This window comes from Gigantopelta aegis, chromosome 3 (assembly GCF_016097555.1).
Source record: "Gigantopelta aegis isolate Gae_Host chromosome 3, Gae_host_genome, whole genome shotgun sequence".
In the NCBI taxonomy this organism is placed as follows: domain Eukaryota; kingdom Metazoa; phylum Mollusca; class Gastropoda; order Neomphalida; family Peltospiridae; genus Gigantopelta; species Gigantopelta aegis.
This window is the reverse complement of record NC_054701.1, coordinates 73,803,781-73,827,269: the sequence shown is the minus strand read 5'-3', so window position 1 is coordinate 73,827,269 and position 23,489 is coordinate 73,803,781. Positions and strand designations below refer to the sequence as shown.

The following is a 23,489-nucleotide window of genomic DNA, read 5'->3' as shown; positions in this document are numbered from 1 at the left end:
CTGATGCCCGGAAGTACAAAACGAAAACATATCTGAGTGAGAATAATAGAAGTAGAAGTGTTTAAAGTTCATTTTGACAGTTTAACAGGTGTTTTCAGTTTGCTATTTTAACAGTGTCACTAGTTAAGGATTTTACTGACTATATTTCATGTACCGATATTTAAACTACAGTTTTGTTTTAAAATCCTAACGTAAATTTTAAAGTATTTTATTAGCAGTTCTCTTATTTCCGGGAACTATCTTTTTCCGGGAATAAAAGTTAATGTGACGTGTACTTTAAACCAACAAATACAATAACCTTATATTGTGTAATATAGGAATACTATTTCATGAGTTTTGAGGGAGAATATATATAATCGTATTAGTACGTAATTTTAACCATAATTGAAAATTGTTGATAAAGAATCGATAGGGCTATCCTAAAATTATCTGAATCTGATAATTAACAACTAAACAAGTGTCAAGTAACACTACTTTTGGATACAACATTAATTACTAGGCAACAGGCTGAAAAGGTAAATGGCTTTGACAATTAATTCAAGGTACAAATTGATTAAAAAAACAAAAAACATTGAGGAGCAGTTATAAAGTAGTATCACTGTTAAGTTCATTTGTGTTCTTTTTGTTTTTTAGTTTTCTTTAAATGTTGTTTTGTTATCTTGACAACCAAATAATGTTATACGTTATGAGTTAAAATAAGTGTGTTTTTGATATGCATGATTCAATTAAATGGCAAGACTTCCGACCGTTCCAGTATTCAGTTCATTCAGGCAGTATAATTAATATTTGTTAGAATAATTCAATTAATGTAATTTTAGGGTTAGTTATATCAGGGTCCGCACGCATCCTGGAAAACCCTGGAAAGTCCTTAAATGTCCTGGAAAAGTCAGTTTACCTCCTAATTTTTTTTTAGTGATGTTACAAATACATAAATAATCGCGTTTGACTTAGGTACCCCTCCTCCAAAAGAAAGAAAGAAAACCCCCCACAAAAACAATACCTAAACGCATCGATGATTATAATGAATGCCAGACAACTCGGCCCACGTCGAGACAGCTCGGCCCAGAGTTCTGAGACAACTCGGCCCACCGCAAGACGACTCGGCACATGCACAATATTGTCTATTGTTGAAAAATATTATTGAACAAGTGTTGTTTTTTAAATTAAAGTATTCTCACAGAAATAAAAGAGTGTGTTTTTTGTTAGTTTTGAATTAGTCTCACCTTAACATAAACGTCCCGAAACGAAGTGTCATGTCGGATTGATAAATTGCTGATCCATTTATCTTTGAAGATAGTTTCCGCTGTTCGAATAATTTGTTTTTGTTCTACAATCAGTGACCTAAACATTGGAGATGATCCCTGAAAAAATATGCAAAAGTTATTTATCGTTGTAACAACACTAGTGGATATAGCCTCCTGACTTCCTGCTTTTAAGAAGTAATTCCAATTGGTGAGCATGATGCCATTTTCAAATAATGTATATAACCGTCCGAATTATTGGACTTATCACTTTCTAATATCACTTTCCAACAAAATGCCGACATATCCGTGTTCCTTTTGTTCCAATGAAGTTCGACCCAGACAACATGCATTACGCTGCGACGTTTGTTCATGATGGCAACACCGCACCTGTAATACTGGTGAGTATATATTATGTCGCGAAATTAATACGCACGCACTGTTTTCCACTTTGCTTAAAGTAATGTCTAGATTTTCTAGTAAACCATAAAGGAAAATACAAACAAAATACAGTCATAATTCAATTTATTGAAAGTTGTATTATAATGTTTTAAAAGGTAACACCACTATAGACTATTTGGACCACAACTGGAGAAAGGAATACAAATAAAAATAAGAAAATCATTTAAAAGGTGATATTTGCCGAATAGTGCTGGAAAAAAAAAATCATATTGTCATTTGTATATTTTTTATATTGAATCCTAAGTGCGAAATGATAAACATATATACCAGCTGTCCTTGATGGCGACTAATCGTTAATTATTTTATGTAACTTCAATCGATGGCGACTAATAGTTTATTCTTTCATCTACCAAAGGGTGTTAACAGTTAACACATGAAGCTGTGAGTTGTGATTCTAATACAGGTGAGGTGGGTAGGGCTAATCCCCTTGACCTAGGATAACAGAATATTGATTTACAGACAGTAACTTTATAACAATTACAGTGAGCTGTCTTTATCCACTTTTTTTCTGTTTATTTGTTTTATATTGCTTGCGATATGTGATATTTGTAGTACAATATTTGAGTAGTTGGGTAACGTATTACCGTAAAATTTAAAAGTGAGTTATTTTATGTTTAAGAAAAATAAAAATGGTAATAATAATTTTAATAATGCAGGAATCACTCAAGAGGATTACCGGCTGATGGTAAGGGATGACACAGAAATTGATTGGACCTGTGCACAGTGCACAGTTATCAACCAAACAGATGCAGATGATGAGGGAAATTCTTTCAATGTGACGGCCGACTTCGACATCCCTCAGCGTATAGAGGAAAGGTAAGCATAAAGTGTTGTAATAGGTCCTTAATAAATCATAAAATAACATAATAATGGTATCAGCGATAAACTTAGTATTAGGAATAACACATTTCATGTATTCACGTACTGTTATATGTAGTATATTCATGACATTCCTGCTTTCATTTTTCGCAAATACTATACAGTTAATCGGAACAAATATTATTAATTATTGTTTTATGTTTAGTGTATTTATTATTAATTTATTATTAATTATTATTATTAATAATTATTCTTTCTTGCAGAGACAACGTGGCGATGGTACAACGTGGCGTTGTTCCGTGAGGAACAGCAAGATGACGTGCCCAGCCACTGTTCAGCAGACCGGCGACACCTTCGTCAACGGAACCAGGGCACACGTCCACGGACCAGAAGGCGGCATCCAGACAACGCTTGCCGTCAAAGCGAAGGTAACGATAATAAGAATGGTACATAATATATATATATATATATATATATATATATATATATATATATAATAGAATATAACAATAAGAATGGTACATAATAATAATGATATATATAATGGAATATAACATAACAATAATAATTTTGTTTATTTTGAAGATCAAGGAAACTGCTAAAACTAACGTTTTCCAGCCGGCGAGCGCCATCGTTGAGGGTGTCATTATTGACGACCTCGATGTACAGCAGACCTGGGATGCACTACCTGGACCCAGCAGCCTGGCCCGTATGGCAAACCGTGTGCGTACCAAGCTGAGACCAGCAGAGCCACGTGTCTTGCTCTTTGAGGTAATTTAAATAAGTATTAATATAAGTGTTAATATAAAAATAAATGAAAATATAAAAATAGATGCTCTAAAACATTAAACACTTATTTGATCAATTATTATAGTTGGATGCAGATAATAATGTCTCTACATGTAATTACAGATCGCTGAGAACTTCATACCAGCAGACTTCTTACGGGCCGACGTCCGGGTAAACACACATAGACACATAGTGTTCGCGACGGAGAGACAGCTGACTCTACTGGTCAACGCAAGGAGATGGTACCTGGACGGTACCCTTTGTACAGCTTTTTTCGATACATGCTTTCCTGAGGCATGACGACGCCATGAAGCAGGTGCCACTTGCCTTTGTCTTCATGTCGCGGCGAAAGAGTAAAGACTACAGAGCTGTAAGTTGTATTTCATGTATTTTGATGGAAAAAAAAACAACCTTATAGCTTGCATTTAATAATCATATATACACTTGGTGGTGATTCTCTGTAATAATGTGTGTTGTGTTTCCAGGTCTTCCACGCCATCGACGATCTCCTGCCACAACGAGCAGCAGTACTTGAATTCGTAGCAGACTTTGAGACAGGTATTTATTTTATTTTATTAAAGTATCATATAGATATAGACACGTGACTATGCAAATATGTGGATCTTTAAACTTATTATTATATTTGTGTTTGACAGGGATGTGGAAGGGGATCCAGGAAGTATATCCTGGCTTGCCAATCAAGGGGTGCTGCTTCCATTGGAACCAGGCTGTCTGGAGGAAGGTGCAGGAGCTCGGACTTGCACAACAATACCTAAATGACGACGGCACGTGCAAATTCATAAAGAAGATCTTCGCCCTCCCGTTCCTTCCTGCAGAACACGTGGAAGCAGCCTTCGATGGTCTAAGAAGAGCAACCCAAGTTCCAGGACTGGTGACCCTCTTGGATTACGTTGACCGCACATGGATGAGGAGCAGCGTGTGGTCGGTGGACGCCTGGTCAGTTTTTAACCAGAGTGTGAGGACGAACAACGATGTGGAGGGCTGGCATCACAGACTGAACCATCGTGCCCTCGGAACAGCCCCTCCCTTTTACAAGCTGATCCCAATGCTGCACAACGAGGCCAGGCTGATTCCGCTGATATGCCAGTTCGTGTTGGAGAGGAAGATGCGACGGCGACAGAGGAAGGCCTTTGTAGATGTACAGGGCAAAATCTTTCAACTGTGAGGACTGTACACAGCTGGTGACGTGTCGACGTCTAGGTTTTTATCAGCCTGTGGGAAACTCTACGCCCCTGTTGCCCACTGACTTTTATCACATCTTTCTATGTTCTTTTGGTGATTCTGTATTATAAAATATATGTAGGTGGTCGAATTAAAAATAAAAGAGAAAATGTACTTTCTCGTTCTGCTTCCCGGGTTTTTTAATACACCACTCTTGCATGTAGCACGTTGCGGCAGTCATTTTGATGTAACAGAAATTGGTCTGCACATGTCGTAATTTTACTGCTTTGGCATATAAATACTGTATTGATTGAGAAATACTAGGATAAACTGTTCAATTCTGCTACTTGAAAATCTGATTTCGACATATAGCCGCTTTCCGCAGGTATCAATGAACCCGTATCAATAGGTCTGGGCCGAGTTGTCCATGGGTCCGAGTTGTCTGGGCCCCATTATAATGAGGTCGACTGCCATTGGTCAGTTGTTGAGCAGGAAATACTGTGTTGGTTTATTTGGTCTATAGATAGGCGTAGTGGTGCTCGTTAGAGCACGAGTAGATAATCTTAATTGAGATAGCGACACAATTCTTCAAGCATGGAATCCGGATAAAAAATATATACCAGTATGACATTAAAAAAAAGAAAACGAAAAACGGGTAGATGTTTAAATCACTTCTGCGAAAATGCCTAACGGAAAGTGTACGTTTAACAACAGGTGGCTAAAAAAAAATATTTTTAGAAAAACAAGCACGCGTCTGACGTCATATAAGTTGACTACTTGCATGTAAATAATTTTATGGACCTGTTAAATCCCGACAAATTCGAGTAACTGAATAAATCTATTTAGCTCGTAAACATTAATTAAACAGTGTATAATTAAGTAGGAATTAACACCTCACAAAGTGAGCTATCGCTTTAACAATGGCCCACCCCTTGGGTCTGAATCCTGTGCGGCGAGTCGTGACCATGATTAATCATTTGACCGGAAAGAAGCCCATATCTTTAAATAAACCCCATCGATGTAACGTGAGATTAAGAATGAGTTTAACACCATAGAAATTTGCAAAGGTCTCCTTTCAACAATCGTAACAGTGTATAACATTGTTACACTTGTTTCTTTTGGTGGTGTGGCCTATGTTTATTCGATCTACTTGAGCCAAGCCAAAACAAAGGAGATGTATATTTCAGAAGGCGCACATGCAATAATAAGTGTGTGTGTATATATATATATATATATATATATGTATTCTATTTGAGTATTAGATACATGTTTATATCACTATTTTGTACAATGTACAACAAATGTAGTTAATAAAATATTTTATTTCAACAGTTTTAGTTACCATCCAAAAGTTATATCCAGAGTGGGGTGTGACTACTGTAGACCGTGTGTAACAAGTATTGTATGTTGGAGACATAGCAGCCACTGACTAAACAATCTGCTAGGGTGTCGTTAAACAAAAACTTCTTTCCAAGTCATATATTCAGACCCCTGGAAAAAGGTAAAATAGTCCTGGAAAATGAACGAAAATAGCCCTTAAAAGTCCTGGAAAATTAAACCATTTGAAGTGTATGAACCCTGTATATACAATAACTTTTTAAACATTTTGTTCTATAAAAGCAACTAAATGTTTATATTTCGTAATCCAGTATCACTACGTTTTGCCTTTGAAAAATTTGACATTTTGACTATTCTGTGTAAAATTTCATTCACAAAGGTGCTTTTGTTGGTGCTTTTGGTACAAATATAGCACAGAAGACACAATGAGACATGGGACTAAAGGTTCATTTTATTCCGTAGACGCGTGGTTCATTCTGACAAAATACACCCTATGAAATTTATAAGTATTAAAATACAGTCTCACTTATTGGCTGAGTGGATACAGTGCTCGGCTACAGTCATGATGGTCTGAAGTTCAAATCCCAGACCCTAGCACTATGTTGTTTGTAGTGTTTAATGCAATGTCCACTTGATATCGCTATCCAATACATGCTGGAACGGTCGGAAGTCTTTCGAATTAAACATGAAGTGTTTTGATGTTTTAAGCCATTTCTGCAGGCTGTAGGGTGATAAGACTTTGTTACTCTCTTGTCAGTCTATCTTGAAACTCCATGAAACAAATTTGTTCAATAACAGCTAGCCTATCTAGAATTGATTACTTGAGGAAGTAGGCGGCACTGTAATTATTATTTTATGCTTGATGTGTAAATTTGCTTCAGTTTTTTTCTCTATATACCGGTATATATATACATACATGTACTTGGTTTAAATAAAATTTTATTTTGTGGTTGGTGGATGTAAAAGTAACTTGCCTCTTACTCTCTCCATTTGAATTGTGATCAGTTCTGAAAGAGTCCTAATGATTTGTACCATGTATGATGGGGCTGAACATAGCCCGTTGGTAAAGTACTCACCTGATGCATGGTCGGTTTAGGATCCATCTTCATCAGACTATTTCTCTTTCCAGTCAGTGCTCCAAGGCCATTGTATGTAGTATCTTGTCTGAAATGCTGCTTAAAAAAAGATCCTTTGCTGCTAATTGGGAAGAATAACCCATTGCATGGCAGCAGTGAGTTTCCTCTCTCAGTAACTGTGTCCTTAGCCATATAACTGTAATTAAAATGTGTTGAGTGCATCATTAAATAAAACCTTCCTTCCTTCCATGTATGATGTACATATGTATGCAGGCCTTTGAGAATTGAAAATCTGCATAACATGTACAGGTATCATATTCTGATTTGTTACTCAAGTCGATGTGAATATTTATTGAATACAAACTGTGACTACATTTCTTAATATTCTTGTTTTCTTTTATACTTCAGTGTACAGGTTGTTTTGATATCTTCACTACATTTGAGTTATCATGAGTTTACAGTGGACGTTTATTGCTACATGTCTCTATGCTGAGATTGGCATTCTGATTATCTTGTTGCTGCCATTCATATCTGCCACAAGGTGAGTGAACTCAAAACTGCTGTATACAGTATAATATTACATCCCTAGGATTTCAAATTTCATGGGAAACACTTTTTTGGTTCCGTGCCTTGTGATGATGGAAACCCATTGGAAACTGTGTTTAGGTTCCGTTGAATAGTCGTACTCGATATAATCACAGGGCTAGCTCTGGTAGTCACCAAATTTGCCAATTGTGAATTTTAAAAACAATTGGTGAATTTCAATTTTCAAGTTGGTGAAATAATTTTACTACATTTTATTAAAAAAATAACTGGTTTTCTGCCATTTTTTGAATTTTAATAGATAATTTGGCGAAATTTTGTGTTAACTGAATCATTATGGGAAATGAAATTTCGGTTCCGTGATTTTACCAACAAGGAACCGGAAACAACTGTTTGCATGAAATCCAAAGGCCTCATGTACATTGTTACCAATACTTGGTTTAGCATTAATGTTAGCCTTTCATCATAAGATTGTATTGTTTGAAGTCATGTATTGATTATATTTATACATACATGTACATGTACATATGTATGAACTAAATATTCAGTTTGAGTACCAAAAGCACTTGAAATAGGATTGTCAGACAAATTCTTCTGATTACCAGTCTTTCAGTATGTGATCGCCATATCAGGCGATCAAGGCTTCTATATCAGTATATGTACATTTAATAAGTAAAGGTTTGCATGAAAACAACTGTTAATACATGTATAATTATTTTTAAAGTATTAATTAGCTGTGTGTTTTTTTCTTTTCTATATTAATGAAATTGTTATCCAGGGCTTCTAGATTATGGTATCCCCATTCCCATGGCTAATGATGTTCAATTTTGGGCTAGTAAATACCCTGTAACTACTATTGCCATGCCCGACGGCTAGTGAAACAAAAGTTGTCAAATACTGCATTTAAGTCTATTTTTTAAATATGAATATCCTGACCCCACCCCCTAATCTTAGTGTTTTTAAACTATATCCCTCTTTAGGTGACATATCCGATTATTACTATTAGTAAAATTGTATTAACTTAAAAGTAAAGTAATGCTAATTAATGTTTAATCGTGACTAGTCAATTTTTGAAATCACTGATCCCATGGCTAGTGGGTTTTATATTTATAAATTCTAGAAGCCCTGCTGTCAACAGTGTTTGTAAATTGGTGTTTGTTTTATATTGCAGATGGCAGAGCCTGTTTCGATCGCGAATTGTTCGGAGTCTCACTGCGTACGGACATATTTACTTCAATGTATTTATTGCAGTCCTGACTCTCCTGTTTTTTGGTGAGAACCTATGATAGTTACATGTATGACATATTCACTGTTGAGTAGAAATCATGTCGTATATTATTTAATTAGTTGTGGATATATATATAACTATCATGAAGTTAATTAGTATGTGTCAACCAGCCTTGGTGGCATCATGGTTAGGCCATTGGTCTACAGGCTGGTAGGTACTGGGTTCGGATCCCAGTCGAGGCATGGGATTTTTAATCCAGATACCGACTCCAAACCCTGAGTGAGTGCTCTGCAAGGCTCAATGGGTAGGTGTAAACCACTTGCACTGACCAGTGATCCATAACTGGTTCAACAAAGGCCATGGTTTATGCTATCCTGCCTGTGGGAAGTGCAAATAAAAGATCTCTTGCTGCCTGTCGTAAAAGAGTAGCCTATGTGGTGACAGCAGGTTTCCTCTTTAAAAAACAGAGTCAGAATGACCATATGTTTGACGTCCAATAGCCGATGATAAGATAAAAAATCAATGTGCTCTAGTGGCGTCGTTAAATAAAACAAACTTTACTTTTTTTTAGTATGTATCATGACAGTTACGTTTCCAAAAGGTATTACAATGCTGTACAAATGTTGTTTTCAAATGAACATATATACACATACACTTATCTTCCTTTTGTGTGTGTGTGTGTGGGGGGGGGGTAGTTCAGTGGTACAGAGCTTGCCTGATGCGCGATCGATCTAGGATCGATTCCCATTGGTGGGCTATTTCTCGTTCTAGCCAGTGCTCCATAACTGGTGTAACAAAGGCTGTGGTATGTACTATCCTGTCTGTGGGATGGTGCATATAAAAGATCCCTTGCTGCTAATCGAAAAGAGTAGTCCATGAAGTGGCGACAACTGGTTTCCTCTCTCATATCTGTGTGGTCCTTAACCGTATGTCCGACGCCATATAACCGTAAATAAAATGTTTTGAGTGTGTCGTTAAATAAAACATTTACTTTCCTTTATCTTCCTTTTTATAAACAGAAAGTTCCCAAATTCAATAAGACAAATTTAAGATTCTACATGTACGTAGAGGCAAGCTCTGTAGACCAACGCTGATTCATTATTTATCCTTTGGTTACTATATATATACTACTCAAAAGAATTTAAGGGTCAAAAATTTATAACCAAATAAGTTTCAGAGTGTATTAGATTGATGATGTAAACTACACCAATTTTTTTTTTTATTGTTCCATATTTACAAAAAAAATAAAAATAAACGTCACTGTATACAAGAAAGTCACATGACATGCTGTCAAAGTTGAAGGTTGTCAAACATGGATTTTACACATTAGAATATTCGTTTAATAGTGTGTGAATCCACCCCTGGCACGAATACACTCGACACATCGTTGCCTCATGCTGTTGATCAGACGTCTGAAGAACTCTTGGGGAATGGCCTGCCACTCTGCCATAAGAAGTTGACCCAGATCATGAAGGTTGGCTGGAGGGGCATGGTTATCCCGAACTCTCCTGCCTAATTTGTCCCAGGCGTCTCTATTGGGGCCAAGTCAGGCGAATATGCTGGCCAATCCATCCTGGCGATACCTTGTTGTCTGAGAAAGTCCGTTACCACCCTGGCGCGGTGGGGTCTGGCATTGTCATCCTGCAGAACTGCCCCGCCGCCAATCTGCTGAAGGCCTGGGAGAACCAACGGCCGGATAATATCATTCAGGTAGCGGATTCCATTCAGATTGCCATCCACCACATAGAGGGGGGTCCTGTGGTGGATAGAGATGCCGCCCCACACCATGACGCTGCCACCACCGAACCGGTGACGTTGTCTAACGTTAACGTCAGCGAAACGCTCCCCAGGACGTCTGTAGACATGAACCCGACCGTTGTTGAACTGGAGACTAAACCTGGACTCATCAGTGAACATCACTCGACCCCACTGAATACGTTGCCACCGCAGATGAAGCGTGCACCAGTGACGTCTGGCCATTCTGTGACGTGGTAGGAGTGGTGGTCGAACAGCCTGGTGACGGCAGCGTAGATTATTGGCTCTCAGACGATTGCGTATGGTTTGATCAGACACTCGAGTTCCAGTCGCAGTCCGCAGATTGTCACGTAATCGGCGTGCAATGGTTGTGCGTTGACGTAGAGCCATATTGGTGATGTAGCGGTCCTCTCTATTTGTAGTGCTTCGGGGTCTTCCCGAACGTGGACGATTTCGAACAGAATTCGTTGCTTGGTACCGTTGCCACAGTCGGCCAACGACACTCTGACTGACACCAAGTCTCAGAGCAACATTTCTTTGCGTATTGCCATCCTGAAGCCAAGCAATAGCCCTTCCTCGATCTTCGATAGTCAGTTGAAGTTGTACCATTGTCGAATTTGGAGTGTGCACCGTACACGAACGCAAGCTCCAATTATACGGAAATTCAGCATTGGGAACATGGAATACACCTGCAAAGCGTGCAAATGAAGCGCTTTGTGAAAAAGCAAGTTATGGGCACTTAGCAGACCTTTCGCTTTCGCCCTAATTTACGTGCAAATGTAAGCATGTTTTCGCCATTAGAACTAGTCAACAGTGTCAATGGCAGTGGATTTTAATTCATTTATGGGTTGCTTAGACCCACTTTCGTCAAAATGGAACAATACCATGCGTGACATTATGGTCTAGCTAATATAATTGACATTCAGAAAATAATGTCGAAAATATCGTCTGACCCTTAAATTCTTTTGAGTAGTATATATTAAATTCTTATCATTAAAATTATAAAGTTGGATCTTCACTCCGATTACAGCAACAAAATAAATAAATAAATTATGAATGTTAACCTCAAATTAACGGTGTTGCGGGTGCAACGTCCAACCCTTCCCAAACTATCCCATGTTAATTTGTGCTCAGATTTCTGGAAATGCCATGTTTAAAGACCTGAAATTCAGACTTTTCTCAGGGGAGCAAACCCCATGTCCTTATATTTCCGTCCTCTGGACCATTGTATTGACAGTGCTCCCCCTTTCAAATAGACACTGAGGTTCCTAATAACATATGCAATCAATACCAATCTGATTAAAATTAGCTCTTCTGGTCTACCAATAGATCTAACAGCATTGTGTAGACTCCCATGTCCAGGTGACATTTCATCTATAAATAACAATTTAAATATCGACCAATTACACTTCGCCTTTTATAGCGTTATTCGGAAGCATACAGATTCTAAAAATATCGGGCGAGACTATTTATGCAATAGGCAAACTTGTTGGTCTATTTCAACATTAAAAAACAGGAGGAAAATGCAGTAATAAACTCTGGATTGTATACAAGTATAAACGGATTTTATGGCTATACCATCATAGGTTTTTTTTCCATCTTGAAACAAATTTTATATAAAATTAGTTTCCGGCATACTTCGTAATTCACCCAAATTATTTCGTATACCCTGGGTTTTTTTTTTCCGTCTTGAAACAAATTTTATATTGAAATTAGTTTCCAGCATACTTCGTAATTCACCTGAATCATTTCGTATACCCTCGGCATAATCCTAAATGTTTTCAAATTCTTTTCAAATCACTGGCATGATTTTGCAAGTAAGGTTTTGATTGGTCGAATGAAAGGTCAGTTGGACATGAGCTCCAACGGTGTGCTGTTAGATCCACAGGTAATAGTAATTAACCAGTGGAGCTAATTTTAATTAGATTGTAATCAATACATGTACCGATGTAGTAACATCAACGGAACTTACATTATTGGTGCAATGTCAAACCATTTTGGACTGGAGCACAACCAATTCAGGCAGTGTTAATTAGCTTACCTTGACAGGGGCTGTTACCAAAAATCCTTGACCCAGACTTCCGGTTACTATGAAAATAAAATTGTGTAGTATGTTCAGTTTTGAATTTGTGATGTCGTATTAAGGCCATTTCATGGTATTTGGTCCATGGGTGTGGAATTTTCAAAATAATCTATTAAACTAAGTTTTTATTATAGCTTATAGTTAACACCCTTAAGCTAATAGAAATATGTTGTTATTGCCAATTTAGTTATGTTTTATGGGTTTTAATGACAGTTTTATTTGATAAAAAAATATTTTGTAAGCCAGGATGTGACATTTGTTTTTTGGTAGTATTTCATTACTGTTAAACCAAATTTAAAAATTAGGTATCAGGACATCACATCTATAATATACTGCATATGAAAATACTACTTTGCCTTTTTCATATCATATCATATTTCAGGGCATAAAATTTGAATTATTGAGACGACCAGTATGTCTAATGTACTAAACAGTGTATTTCAATAAACAAACATTCTATCAGGAGAGCAGATGACAATGAGACTAAGGAATAAAGTAAAATAGCATTATGCATCTTAATTCCAGCGTTGAACATGGACGCCAAATCATGCCATTGTATTGCGTTCCACACATTCGACTTTGTTTTCTCTTCATATCTCATAGCCTTGTAATGTAACTGGTGGTTAGCATATGGCAAAGTGACATTAAAAAATACAATTAACTGAGAGTACTCTTCCAGTCCTTGCACGGGTACTCGAGTCCTGTGAATGGACTCGAGTCTTGCTAGACTCGACCCGTGCCCGAGTACTCATAGAGACCCTAAATGTGTATATTGTTTTCTAGATGCTATACGAGAGACCCGCAAACATTCTGTCCCAGAAGAAAAGAATCTGAACATCACTGCTGAAGCCCGCATGATGGAACAGATGAAGCTGTTTCGCGCTCAGAGGAATTTCTATATCGCTGGATTTGCACTCTTTCTATTCTTGTGAGTCCGAATTTGGATTTATAATAACAGGCATCAGAATTTTTTTTACACACACAACAGGAAACGGAGAAAAAATACATGCACACATGCATGCACACCCCCGATGTTGTTTGTTTGTTTAGTTGGGGTTTTTTTTATGGGGGTCCACTGCTCCCTCCTTTTGTGTTTTGCTGCATACCCCCTTTAATTTTCTGCACCCTACTATATTTTACTGCACCCAGCTTGATTTTTTACCTGCTCTGTTATTTTGAAATGCACACTTTTGTGTATATCTGCATACTCCAAATCAAAGAAATCAAATATGGTTTTCTAAACCAATTGAGCAGTATATTGCTGTGTATAATACTATTTCCGTAGAACCGAGGTGTTTCTGATAATCCTGTGGTTTCTAATACCACAAAATGCATTTATCATATTTTTAAAAACGCACATGTGTCTGAGAAGTAGCAGTTATTGATTCGAGTTCTAGTCTATTTTTAAGGATATTTCCCGGTTTTAACATCACAGACTCTTCTTTCACTCTGTTTCATTTTTACGAGTGTCCATTTTTTACGAGTTGAAACTAGGCTCTTTGACTTTAATGGTCACAGCTGATAATTTTTACATACTGTCATTTATTTTACAATTCCTAATAAAAGATTGTAAACTTCATTTTGTTAGGGATATCATCACTTATTTTTATTAACAGAAGTGGCAGTTTTCATCATTAGAATTATTTATCTTGGGTGCTTAATATTTACATCGCCTTTATAAACCAATTACATGTATGAATCTTGTTTTTCAGTGTCATTAAGCGCTTGGTAAATCTGACCTCGTCTCACGCTACATTGAGTGCTCAGTGTATTGCATTCCAGAAACAGGCCGAAAGTGCAAACGATGCTGCGCGCCGACTCATGGAAGACAAGGAAAATAAAGTGAATAAGGTTAGTTAATAAGTGTCTCACCACTATTCGTTTTTTCTACATAACTGATAATACAAATATAAGCCTATACATATGTATAGCAATTAAACCAGAAAAACAGTTTTAATTTTCTACTTTGGAATCTTGAAGATAATAGATGCTGTGATGTCAATCTATTTTATTACCTACATGTATATGGACAGAGAGAAGTGAGGAAAGAAAAATGATCTTATCATAGGGAAAGAAAAAATAAATTTCTTCCTCTAGATATGTTCTGACGTCATAATCAGTGCTTTGTACTAGCATTGTGTTCAGATTTGACAGATATTATTTCAATAATTTGTTACTTATGAATACAAACACCTTGTTTTTTTATTCTTTTTAGACTAAAGAAGATGAATCAAAAGGGTCTAAAGTTGGTGAAGTTGTTGACCAGGCAATGTCGGAGAATGAACTTGAAAAGGAGCTCAAGCAAACACGATATGAATTAGAAAGTGCAAAACAAGGTATAAAAAGATTTTATTTTTATTTTTTTTAAAAATATTTATTTCCCCCCCAGTCCATTTTGACCATGTCAAGGTTGGGGAGCCTTGAATCCATGGCCTTAATCAAAGTGATATAATTTATATACAAGTACATATATCTAATTTGTGGTATAATAATGTTATATACATGTAGTCATATATAACAATTTGATACATAAATGCATTTGTAATGTTTTTGTATAAATTAAAGATTGGCAAAAAACAAAACAAATTGCTATGACGCATAGAATGGAAAGGACTGGGAAATATAGGAGAAGAAGAAAGCAGATATATTGGTTAAAACACATAATAATAAATTGATAAACAAGCAAAGCAAAGCAAAGCAAAACAAATAAACAAATAAAATGGGGGGGGTAAATTTATACTAGCGCGAAAAGAAAAAGACCTGGAATTTGAAATAAGCTATTGTTAGGAAATATGTTTCAGTCAAAGAGATTAAGCCATAGTGTCCATTGTTCATTAAAAATTTCGAAATTGCAATTCTTGTATAAAATAAATCTTGCGATTTCAAACTTGTTTCACAAAATATTTTTAACTCCATTGATATTTAAAAAAAAAATCTGTACTTTCACATAATATATAGAATATTTAATGTTGATAATCAACCAATTTACAAAGTTACTATTTTCGTTATTGATCATACCAAACATAACAATATCTTGACTAAAAATAATGTCAATTCCTGTTTCAGTCAATATCCATTCTCGTATTGATTCCCAAATGTGATTAACCTTGTTACAGTCAAAGAAAAGATGTTGTAACGTTTCACATGAAACTTTGCAGAAGTCGCAAGCATTTAGAATTCACATAATGTATCATATACAAAAATGTATTACTAGTTAAGATTCTGTGTACTATTCTATACTGAAACTAAATAATGTTGTGTCTTTTACACATCGAAAAGGAATAACATAATACTTTTCCCATCTCTTTGTATCATACATGTATCCTTTATTTGCATATTTCAATTGTGCTTTTGGAATGACAGTTTGTGAATTTAACATATCATACATATGTTTACAACCGCTTTTGTCTTTTAATAAATGTTTTATCTTGAACGGGAAAACAGGATTTTTAAGACTTGTGAAAGTGTCATCGTTTATGTTTTCTAATTTGTTTATAAATGATTTAACAGCATTTGTTATTGATGCATGTTTCAAGAAATTTGTATGTATATGATATTTTGTTATAAACTGTTCGTATGTTAAAACATCACCGTGTTTGTTTAATAAATCATTAATAAATGTGATACCATTATTGATATAATGTTTGTATATAAATGGTTTGTTACCTATACATATTTTGCTGTTATTCCAGATATTAATACTTAATATATCATCCACACTTTGTGGGTTTTGAACTTTTTGTATATCTATCCAGCTGGACAGGGTTTCTCTCCAAGACCTATTGTGAATATGTTCTATTTTGCACGTTAGGAAATAATCACCTTGTTTAATCATGTCTTTTAACGATATGTTTGTAATTGACTTAAACAAAGTGATCCACTTTGAGTTATTTAAAAACATTCTTCGAATCCATGTACATTTCAATGCTGTTATAAAATGATTTATGTTTATCATTTTAATACCACCCCTTTCATAATCTTGCGTTATTAAATTTCGTTTCAGTTTTTAAGTTTTACTCTGCCAGATACATTAAAAAAATAATGTATTTATATATTTTATCAGAATTTCATTTGGCTTCAGTAAAGCTATTAATAGGTGAGTTAGGTATAAAAAGAATTAACCCTGTTCTATTGGAGACTTTTTTTAAAGGTTCATTAAATCTTGTAGAAGCAACTTGAAATATAGTGAACAAAACAACAACAGAAAATTCTCAAATGCTGCAACATTAAATCCAAAATAATATACAGGCCCAGGGCCATATCTAGTCTGAAATAATGCTTTGTGGGAAGGTGACCAAAAAATAAACTAAATAATAGTAATAAAAAATCGGGGTGTTGTTAAACAAAACAATTTTTTTTAATCAGTGTGCTCTAGTGGTGTCATTAAGCAAAACAAACTTAACTTTTGTAGCAGGATTTAGCTTGGTCAGTAGAACACTCATTTGAGATGCTTGGGTTGCATCTTGACTGACCCATCCCTTGCTGCCTGTCGTAAAAAGTGTAGCCTATGTGGCGACAGCGGGTTTCCTCTAAAAACAGTGTCAAAATGACCATATGTTTGACATCCAATAGCCGATGATAAGATAAAAAATCAATGTGCTCTAGTGGCGTCGTTAAATAAAACAAACTTTACTTTACTTGACTGACCCATTGGGTTTTTCTGTCCCAATCAGTGCCTCACGACTGGTATATCAAAGGATTTGGTATGAGCTGCCCTGTCTTTGGGAAAGTGCTGCTAAGAAAATGTAGCTCAGGTTTCCTCTGAAAACTACATGTACGTGTTGGGTTTACCAAATGTTTTAACTTTTGCAGTCTTATATGATGATGACACCAATGTCTGCTATAGCAACCACTGAATTGAATATTTCCTGTCCCTGTATGTTAACTAATATGAAATGCAAATAGTTTCTATTAAAACTTCACGCATTCAATACAGATACTGTGTGTTTTCTTATAGACTGGCTGTTATTTCAGGAGGTCCATTAAACAATTCTTGTAAGGTTCCTTGCTTCACCTATTAATGTATTCACATATATTTGTTAGACACCTACTAGTTTATGTTTTCATTCATTCAGACAAAAATACAATTAAAGATAATATTCATTTATTCATTCATTCATTCTTTCATTCTTTTCATTCATTCATTCTGTCTTTCATTCTTTTCATTTATTCATTCCGTCTTTCATTATTCATTCATTCATTCATTCATACATATATGACCTCTACAGTAAGTATATTTTTCTCATCTCATTTGTGTATGTTGTAGATCTTCGCCATGCCCAGATGGACTTGGATTTAATTAAAAAACAGGCTGCATCTACAAACAGAGAGTATGACCGTCTTTTAGAGGAACATTCTGAGTTGCAGGTAATGATAATTAAAACAAGCATTTTGAGAGTACTGCTAAAGCAATACATATCCCATACAAATTTTTGTATCTCCTGATAACTGTGAAAAATAGCTAAATCACCAGTGCTTTGTAACAATTATAAAGCTACAAACAAAATTTCATTTCATTGTGTTGGGGCATTGCCAAAAAAAAAAAATCTGGATTTTTTTTCCCCATATCTGCTAAGTTCATTAGCCATAACTCTGTAAAATAATTGATAAATTACCATCATGTGAAAGTCAGCTCAATATCTTGAGGCATTGTGAAAAAACATCCAGAAAACTATACATCTAAGTGAGACCGACGGCTGGAAATGAAACCCATAGTCCCCTCCGGTTGGACCAGTAGTGGACTAAAAATACTGTTCATTTTATATAATATGCATATTAGAAGAATTTTGAACACTTGACAGGTTTTAGGTAGAGGTTTAATATATTCTGAACAACAAAACAAAAATATGAATATTAATTTAGTTTCTTTGATTTAAAATTATTCCATTTGAATCCCATTATTTTGTGTCTCTTATTAATGTCTAGTGAATATTTCAGACATATTTTGACAAAACCATATAACCGTAAAATAAAATGTGTTGAGTGCGTCGTTAAATAAAACATTTCCTTCCTTTATTTTGACAGACTATTTACTGAATTAATTGTATCAAGAATTATTATTTTTAAAATACTTACATTCCTTTTGATGATCTATATTCAGGCTTTATTGCTTTGTCCAGTTATTAATACATTTTAAAATTCTCCAGTTCATTTTATATCATAATAGCAAGTAATTTATTTTATTTATGAATTGTCAGATCTTTTATTTTTAGGCACATACATTGTAGTCTGTTTCACAAGTGTTACAAAATCTAACATACTATCACAGTGTTTAATGTATAATATAATGCATTTCTTTTCAACTTAACCTGACCTCGAACAAATGGCATTTTCCTCTAAATTTAAATAGACTGGTCTGAACATCCCAACAGCCAATGGGATGGCTTGAAATGTTCCAATGAGTTCAGGCTTCCTGTTCCAGTCACATAACAGAAGCTTCCTTCTTTTAATGTGTAAAATATAGAGAATAACTAGTTAATGGCATAGGATATTGGCTTTATCCTGTGACTGTAAGAATCGGAAATTCCATGAGGCTTGTTGAGCTGAATTTCCCATTTGACCTGAACAGGACAAAGCCGATAGGCCTATCCTACATGTATGTCATTAACTAGTTGTTATCTTTATCCTGCAGACCATAAAAATTAAGGGAAAAGCTCTTATTTTTGTTATTTCAGCCACATTGTACAATGACTTAAAGGTCATGCATGTGACATCAAAAGTCATATTCTACTACTATAGGTTATGACTTTGCTTTATCTGTCATCATAATCTGTCAATAGAAACTGTTTGTAGGATAAAATGCATTCTTCTTTTTTTTAGGAGAAACTGGAATCCCTTGAAAACAGTGGAGGCAAAAAAGACAAATAATCAACGTGTTCAATCTGGATTCACAGAGACATGGTAGAGAGGAAAGTAGAGATGGTGTGATGTGGTGGCAGTGAAATACATACAGCTACTCTGGAGGTTCCTCGAGTAAATTATAAATAAATAAATAGTCAAAACATTTTCCAAACCAAATCAATTTGAGAATGACCAAAAATTGATAAATACTAGTCTAAATTAACTTTCATAGTTGTAAGTACATAAGCCACATTTTGTACATTCTTAGTAATGTACTGTATTTGTTAATATGTGTTATAATAAGAGAGAGCTGTTTGTATTATGTACCCTGTTAACCGTACTATACTAATATCCATCCAATGAATCGGGTTTAATTATTGAGTGAACTAGTGAGGTTCCTAAATATACAATAAACCAAACTCTAATAAAATATTATGAGCAGTCTATGATTTTATACAGCTACTAATTGCATCATAAACAAGTCGTTATATTCCGTAATGTTTAAATGAAATATTCAGGTTAATGATTAATTCTTCAGTGTATATGAATTATCATTTTAGTACGCATTAATTTCATGTGTATGATCATTCGAATAACTGATAAAGCTCAATCCAAAATCACATGAATGTCAAATTGATGGCAAAATGAACTGTTAGGTTTTCAAAATCAATTACCAATTTTGAAATGTACTGTTGGGTTATGAATGTCAAATTGATAACCAAAATGAACTGTTAGGTTTTCAAAATCAATTACAGTGAAACCCCTCTAAACCGGACATCCTCGGGACCAAGTAAAATGTCCGGTTTAAGAGGTATCCAGTTTAGAGAGGTTAATTTCTATACTGAGTTTTAAAATGGGACCTTGAAAAATGTCCGGTTTTGGGGGAATTCCAGTTTACAGAGGGTCCGGTTTTGAGAGGTTTCACTGTACCAAATGAACTGTTAGGTTATGAATGTCAAATTGATAACCAAATGAACTGTTAGGTTATGCATGTCAAATTGATAACCAAATGAACTGTTAGGTTATGAATGTCAAATTGATAACCAAATGAACTGTTAGGTTATGCATGTCAAATTGATAACCAAATGAACTGTTTGGTTATGAATGTCAAATTGATGATAAAATGTATTCATATGATAGTGTTGTTATTAGGTGTGCAATAATGCAGTTGTACACAGCTTCAAGTAGCAAAATTTTTGACTTTTTCATTGTTCATGAATTCTGCTTATCACCTGCATCTGCAATATGAACAAAATATCTAGCTTATTTGATTAAACAATCAATTTTGTAATACACTCAAAAAACAAAAAACACTTGAATTTCTCCTCAGAATAAAATATGATTTACCAATCTGATATTTTAAAAATATGACTTTTCTAAATTCTATATAAATATTTAGTAACTTGGCAGATGCTAAATAATTTTTTTTTTTAAAGATCATCAATTCATAATATATTTAAAATATATAAACAAAAAGAACTAAAAAGTGAATGCTATTCTTGTCAAAAAGATCCCTAGACTTGTTGGTGGTTTATTGATAATTACTGTAATTCCAACCATAGATTTTGTTTCCCCACGATATAATCTCTAAGTACCTTTTGGTTTTATTGGTTTATTAGTGTACACAATTCCTGATTTGGTTGTTATTTATATATGCATGTAGACGTAGTTTTTGTTTTGTGCTTTGATTGAATTTGTGATTGTTATTTTGAGGTATTTAATATTAATATAAATGGTGTTGCAAAAATATTTGTTTTGACAGAATTAATCATCTTCACTACCAAAAAAATTAATATGCAAACATGCAATAAGTGTCTGAATTATCCAAGAAAATTACCAAAATTAATATTTACTGATTTCTGAAACTGGCTAAAGCTACAGTCATAAGTGTATTTTCATTATTTAACAATTTGGAATAAACCATCTGCATGATCCTCCAGTGACATACTCTTTTTCAGCATCCTTCAGATGTAGCTGCTATTAAATCCAAGACTTGTAAAAAAAACTTTATTTTGCCATCAGCGCCAAAAACCAGAATGCATTCTTTACTATTTAAATTTTTTAAAATTGTTTAGCTTAGTCAAATATGAGGAGATGTCATGCATGTTTTCATTTCCAATAAAAGCTATTTCAATTTTATACAATATATTGAAAATCCTGCATTAAAATTGCTTTTTGCCTAAAAGGACAAAGAATTAATTCTCTTGAATATTCATCTCTCTTAAATAGTGATGTACATGCAGTGTGTATGTTTTTTTTCTTCTCTTGAATAGTGATGTAATTTGTTTGATTTGTGTATAGAGTACATAATAAAAACATTAAAATCACATCATAGATGCTGCGTCCTTGTTTTCAGATATTTTGGAATGTTTAGCATATGTAGGAAGTAGGAATAACACTTTTTACTCATTATTGGGAATGTAAAGTATTCAGTAAAATAGATTTAAACTGCACAGCTCATAGTTCATAATTTTATTAAAAAGTTAACTTTTAAAAATAATGGCAACAGCCGTATTTGTCATCTCAGTGCAGTTGACAATATATGTCGATACCATTAACACACAGTTTATTAAAGCTAGTTGTATTTTATACAATGGTATTATTAATAATAAAAAAAAGTTTATAAATGTAGTTAACTTCTAGCCAATCTTTTTCCTTATAATAATAATAAAAAAAAAAAAAAAAATGTCCACAAAATAAACAGTTAATATATTTATTCATTCCATCCATCAGTGTAACGTAGTGTGGTTCACTGTTGCTAGTTATTGCCATTTGGATTTGAATTTCTTATTCAACGTGTCTATGTATCGCGTTGTGAGATCCTTTATCTTTTTTCTTTTATTGGATCATTTTGATATTTGGAATTATATATTTTGTATACTTTTGCCACTACATCCATTCTTACCGTTTATTGCCTGTTGACAAAGAATAAATGGATTGGGATGTGGCAAATTTAAAATCAAACCTGCATCTTTTAGTTTCATTGCATTTTCGAGGGGATGTTTATTTGGATTTTTTTTTAAACTTTACTTTACCAGTATAAACCTGTAAACATATCTTTTTCAGGATGTTCTGTTTAGCAGTACTTTTGAATTTGTGATTATTCTGTGATTTACTATAATGACGGGTTTTTATATCATGTCACATTTTAAAAGGACTATCATTATAGTTCACTCTATTGTAACATGTTTTAGAATAATACTAATAGGTCATTGTTAAAGGGACATACCCTAGTTTTTAAACACTAAGGCATATTTTTTACTATTAGAGCCGTTTCTGAGAACTGAAATCATACTTTACTAAGATTTTATTGTTTAGATTATCCATTTCCGTACATTCGAAGTGTTTTTGGTCATCCTGGTTTTTCTAATATCACAAAATGCATTTCCAAATTTTTTTTAAACGCACATGTGATTTGAGAGGTAACAGTTATGGAGATGAGTTTTAGTCTATTTTTAGAGGGTATTTTATCATTTCAAAGTGACACACTCATGTTTCTTATTGTAACTTTATTCAAATGTGTTAAAGGTTTGTAGATTAACTAAACTTAGTGTTAATTTTTTGGGGGGCTGAAACTAGGGTCTGTCCCTTTAATGACTAAAATTACATCAGAAACATTTTATTTAGAATATCTCTGTCTGTATATCAAATAAATTTCTGGTCACTCTAATTTTTGTAGTAGTTCAATTTTAATTTTATTCCCAATAATTATACCTTTTATTTTGTATGTTCGGAATTATTTGGAGATAATATTCAGCGTAGGCTACTTCAAATATCAGGATGACAAGAAACACTTTGAATATACAGACACAGATAATTTAAACAAGAAAATTGTATTTAATATGCAGTCATGGTTGATAAAAAGGTTCCTTTGGTCAGAAACATATCTTTAATAACTACCTTTATTGACTATAAATCACACTTTATGTATTTTGGATTAGTAAAGGAATCGTGTTATTTTCCTATGAAAACACTTTTTATATAATATACAAAATACTGTACTAACTTTTTGTATAAAACTTCACAACTTTGTTAAGTATGTGATTCCAGAAGAAGTAGGAAATAATGTAGATGCCACTTGGAATCATTTTACATGGGGAGAAGGAGTAATTATATTATTTGATCAATGTTAT

The 23,489-nt window shown here is 34.3% G+C and overlaps 1 protein-coding gene across 3 annotated transcripts; it reads left to right on the top strand.

The window, feature by feature from the left end:
* Position 1: 1 nt before the first annotated feature.
* LOC121369060 (B-cell receptor-associated protein 31-like) lies at positions 2–22,619 on the top strand. Of its 3 annotated transcripts, XM_041493888.1 has the most exons (9): positions 3,631–3,681; positions 3,797–3,869; positions 7,316–7,448; positions 8,622–8,722; positions 13,300–13,444; positions 14,229–14,367; positions 14,732–14,852; positions 17,783–17,883; positions 19,336–22,619. In XM_041493888.1, the coding sequence occupies exons 3-9, from the start codon at positions 7,357–7,359 to the stop codon at positions 19,381–19,383; spliced, it is 747 nt and encodes a 248-aa protein (XP_041349822.1). In that variant the 5' UTR covers positions 3,631–3,681; positions 3,797–3,869; positions 7,316–7,356; the 3' UTR covers positions 19,384–22,619. The 3 variants fall into 3 exon arrangements, with proteins under 3 accessions (XP_041349823.1, XP_041349824.1, XP_041349822.1); XM_041493889.1 differs by lacking the exons at positions 3,631–3,681; positions 3,797–3,869 and adding an exon at positions 2–88; XM_041493890.1 differs by lacking the exons at positions 7,316–7,448; positions 8,622–8,722; positions 13,300–13,444; ... (2 more) ...; positions 17,783–17,883; positions 19,336–22,619 and adding exons at positions 100–2,519; positions 2,786–2,950; positions 3,108–3,293; positions 3,968–7,274 and having other exon boundaries at positions 3,435–3,681.
* The last annotated feature ends 870 nt before the right edge of the window (positions 22,620–23,489 follow it).

Excerpts from the sequence above, each read along its gene's own strand:
- LOC121369060 (XM_041493889.1), top strand. The coding sequence starts at position 7,357 with ATGAGTTTACAGTGGACGTTTATTGCTACATGTCTCTATGCTGAGATT. Across the intron at positions 7,449-8,621 it reads CCATTCATATCTGCCACAAG|ATGGCAGAGCCTGTTTCGAT; the intron begins GTGAGTGAACTC and ends TTTATATTGCAG. Across the intron at positions 8,723-13,299 it reads CCTGACTCTCCTGTTTTTTG|ATGCTATACGAGAGACCCGC; the intron begins GTGAGAACCTAT and ends ATTGTTTTCTAG.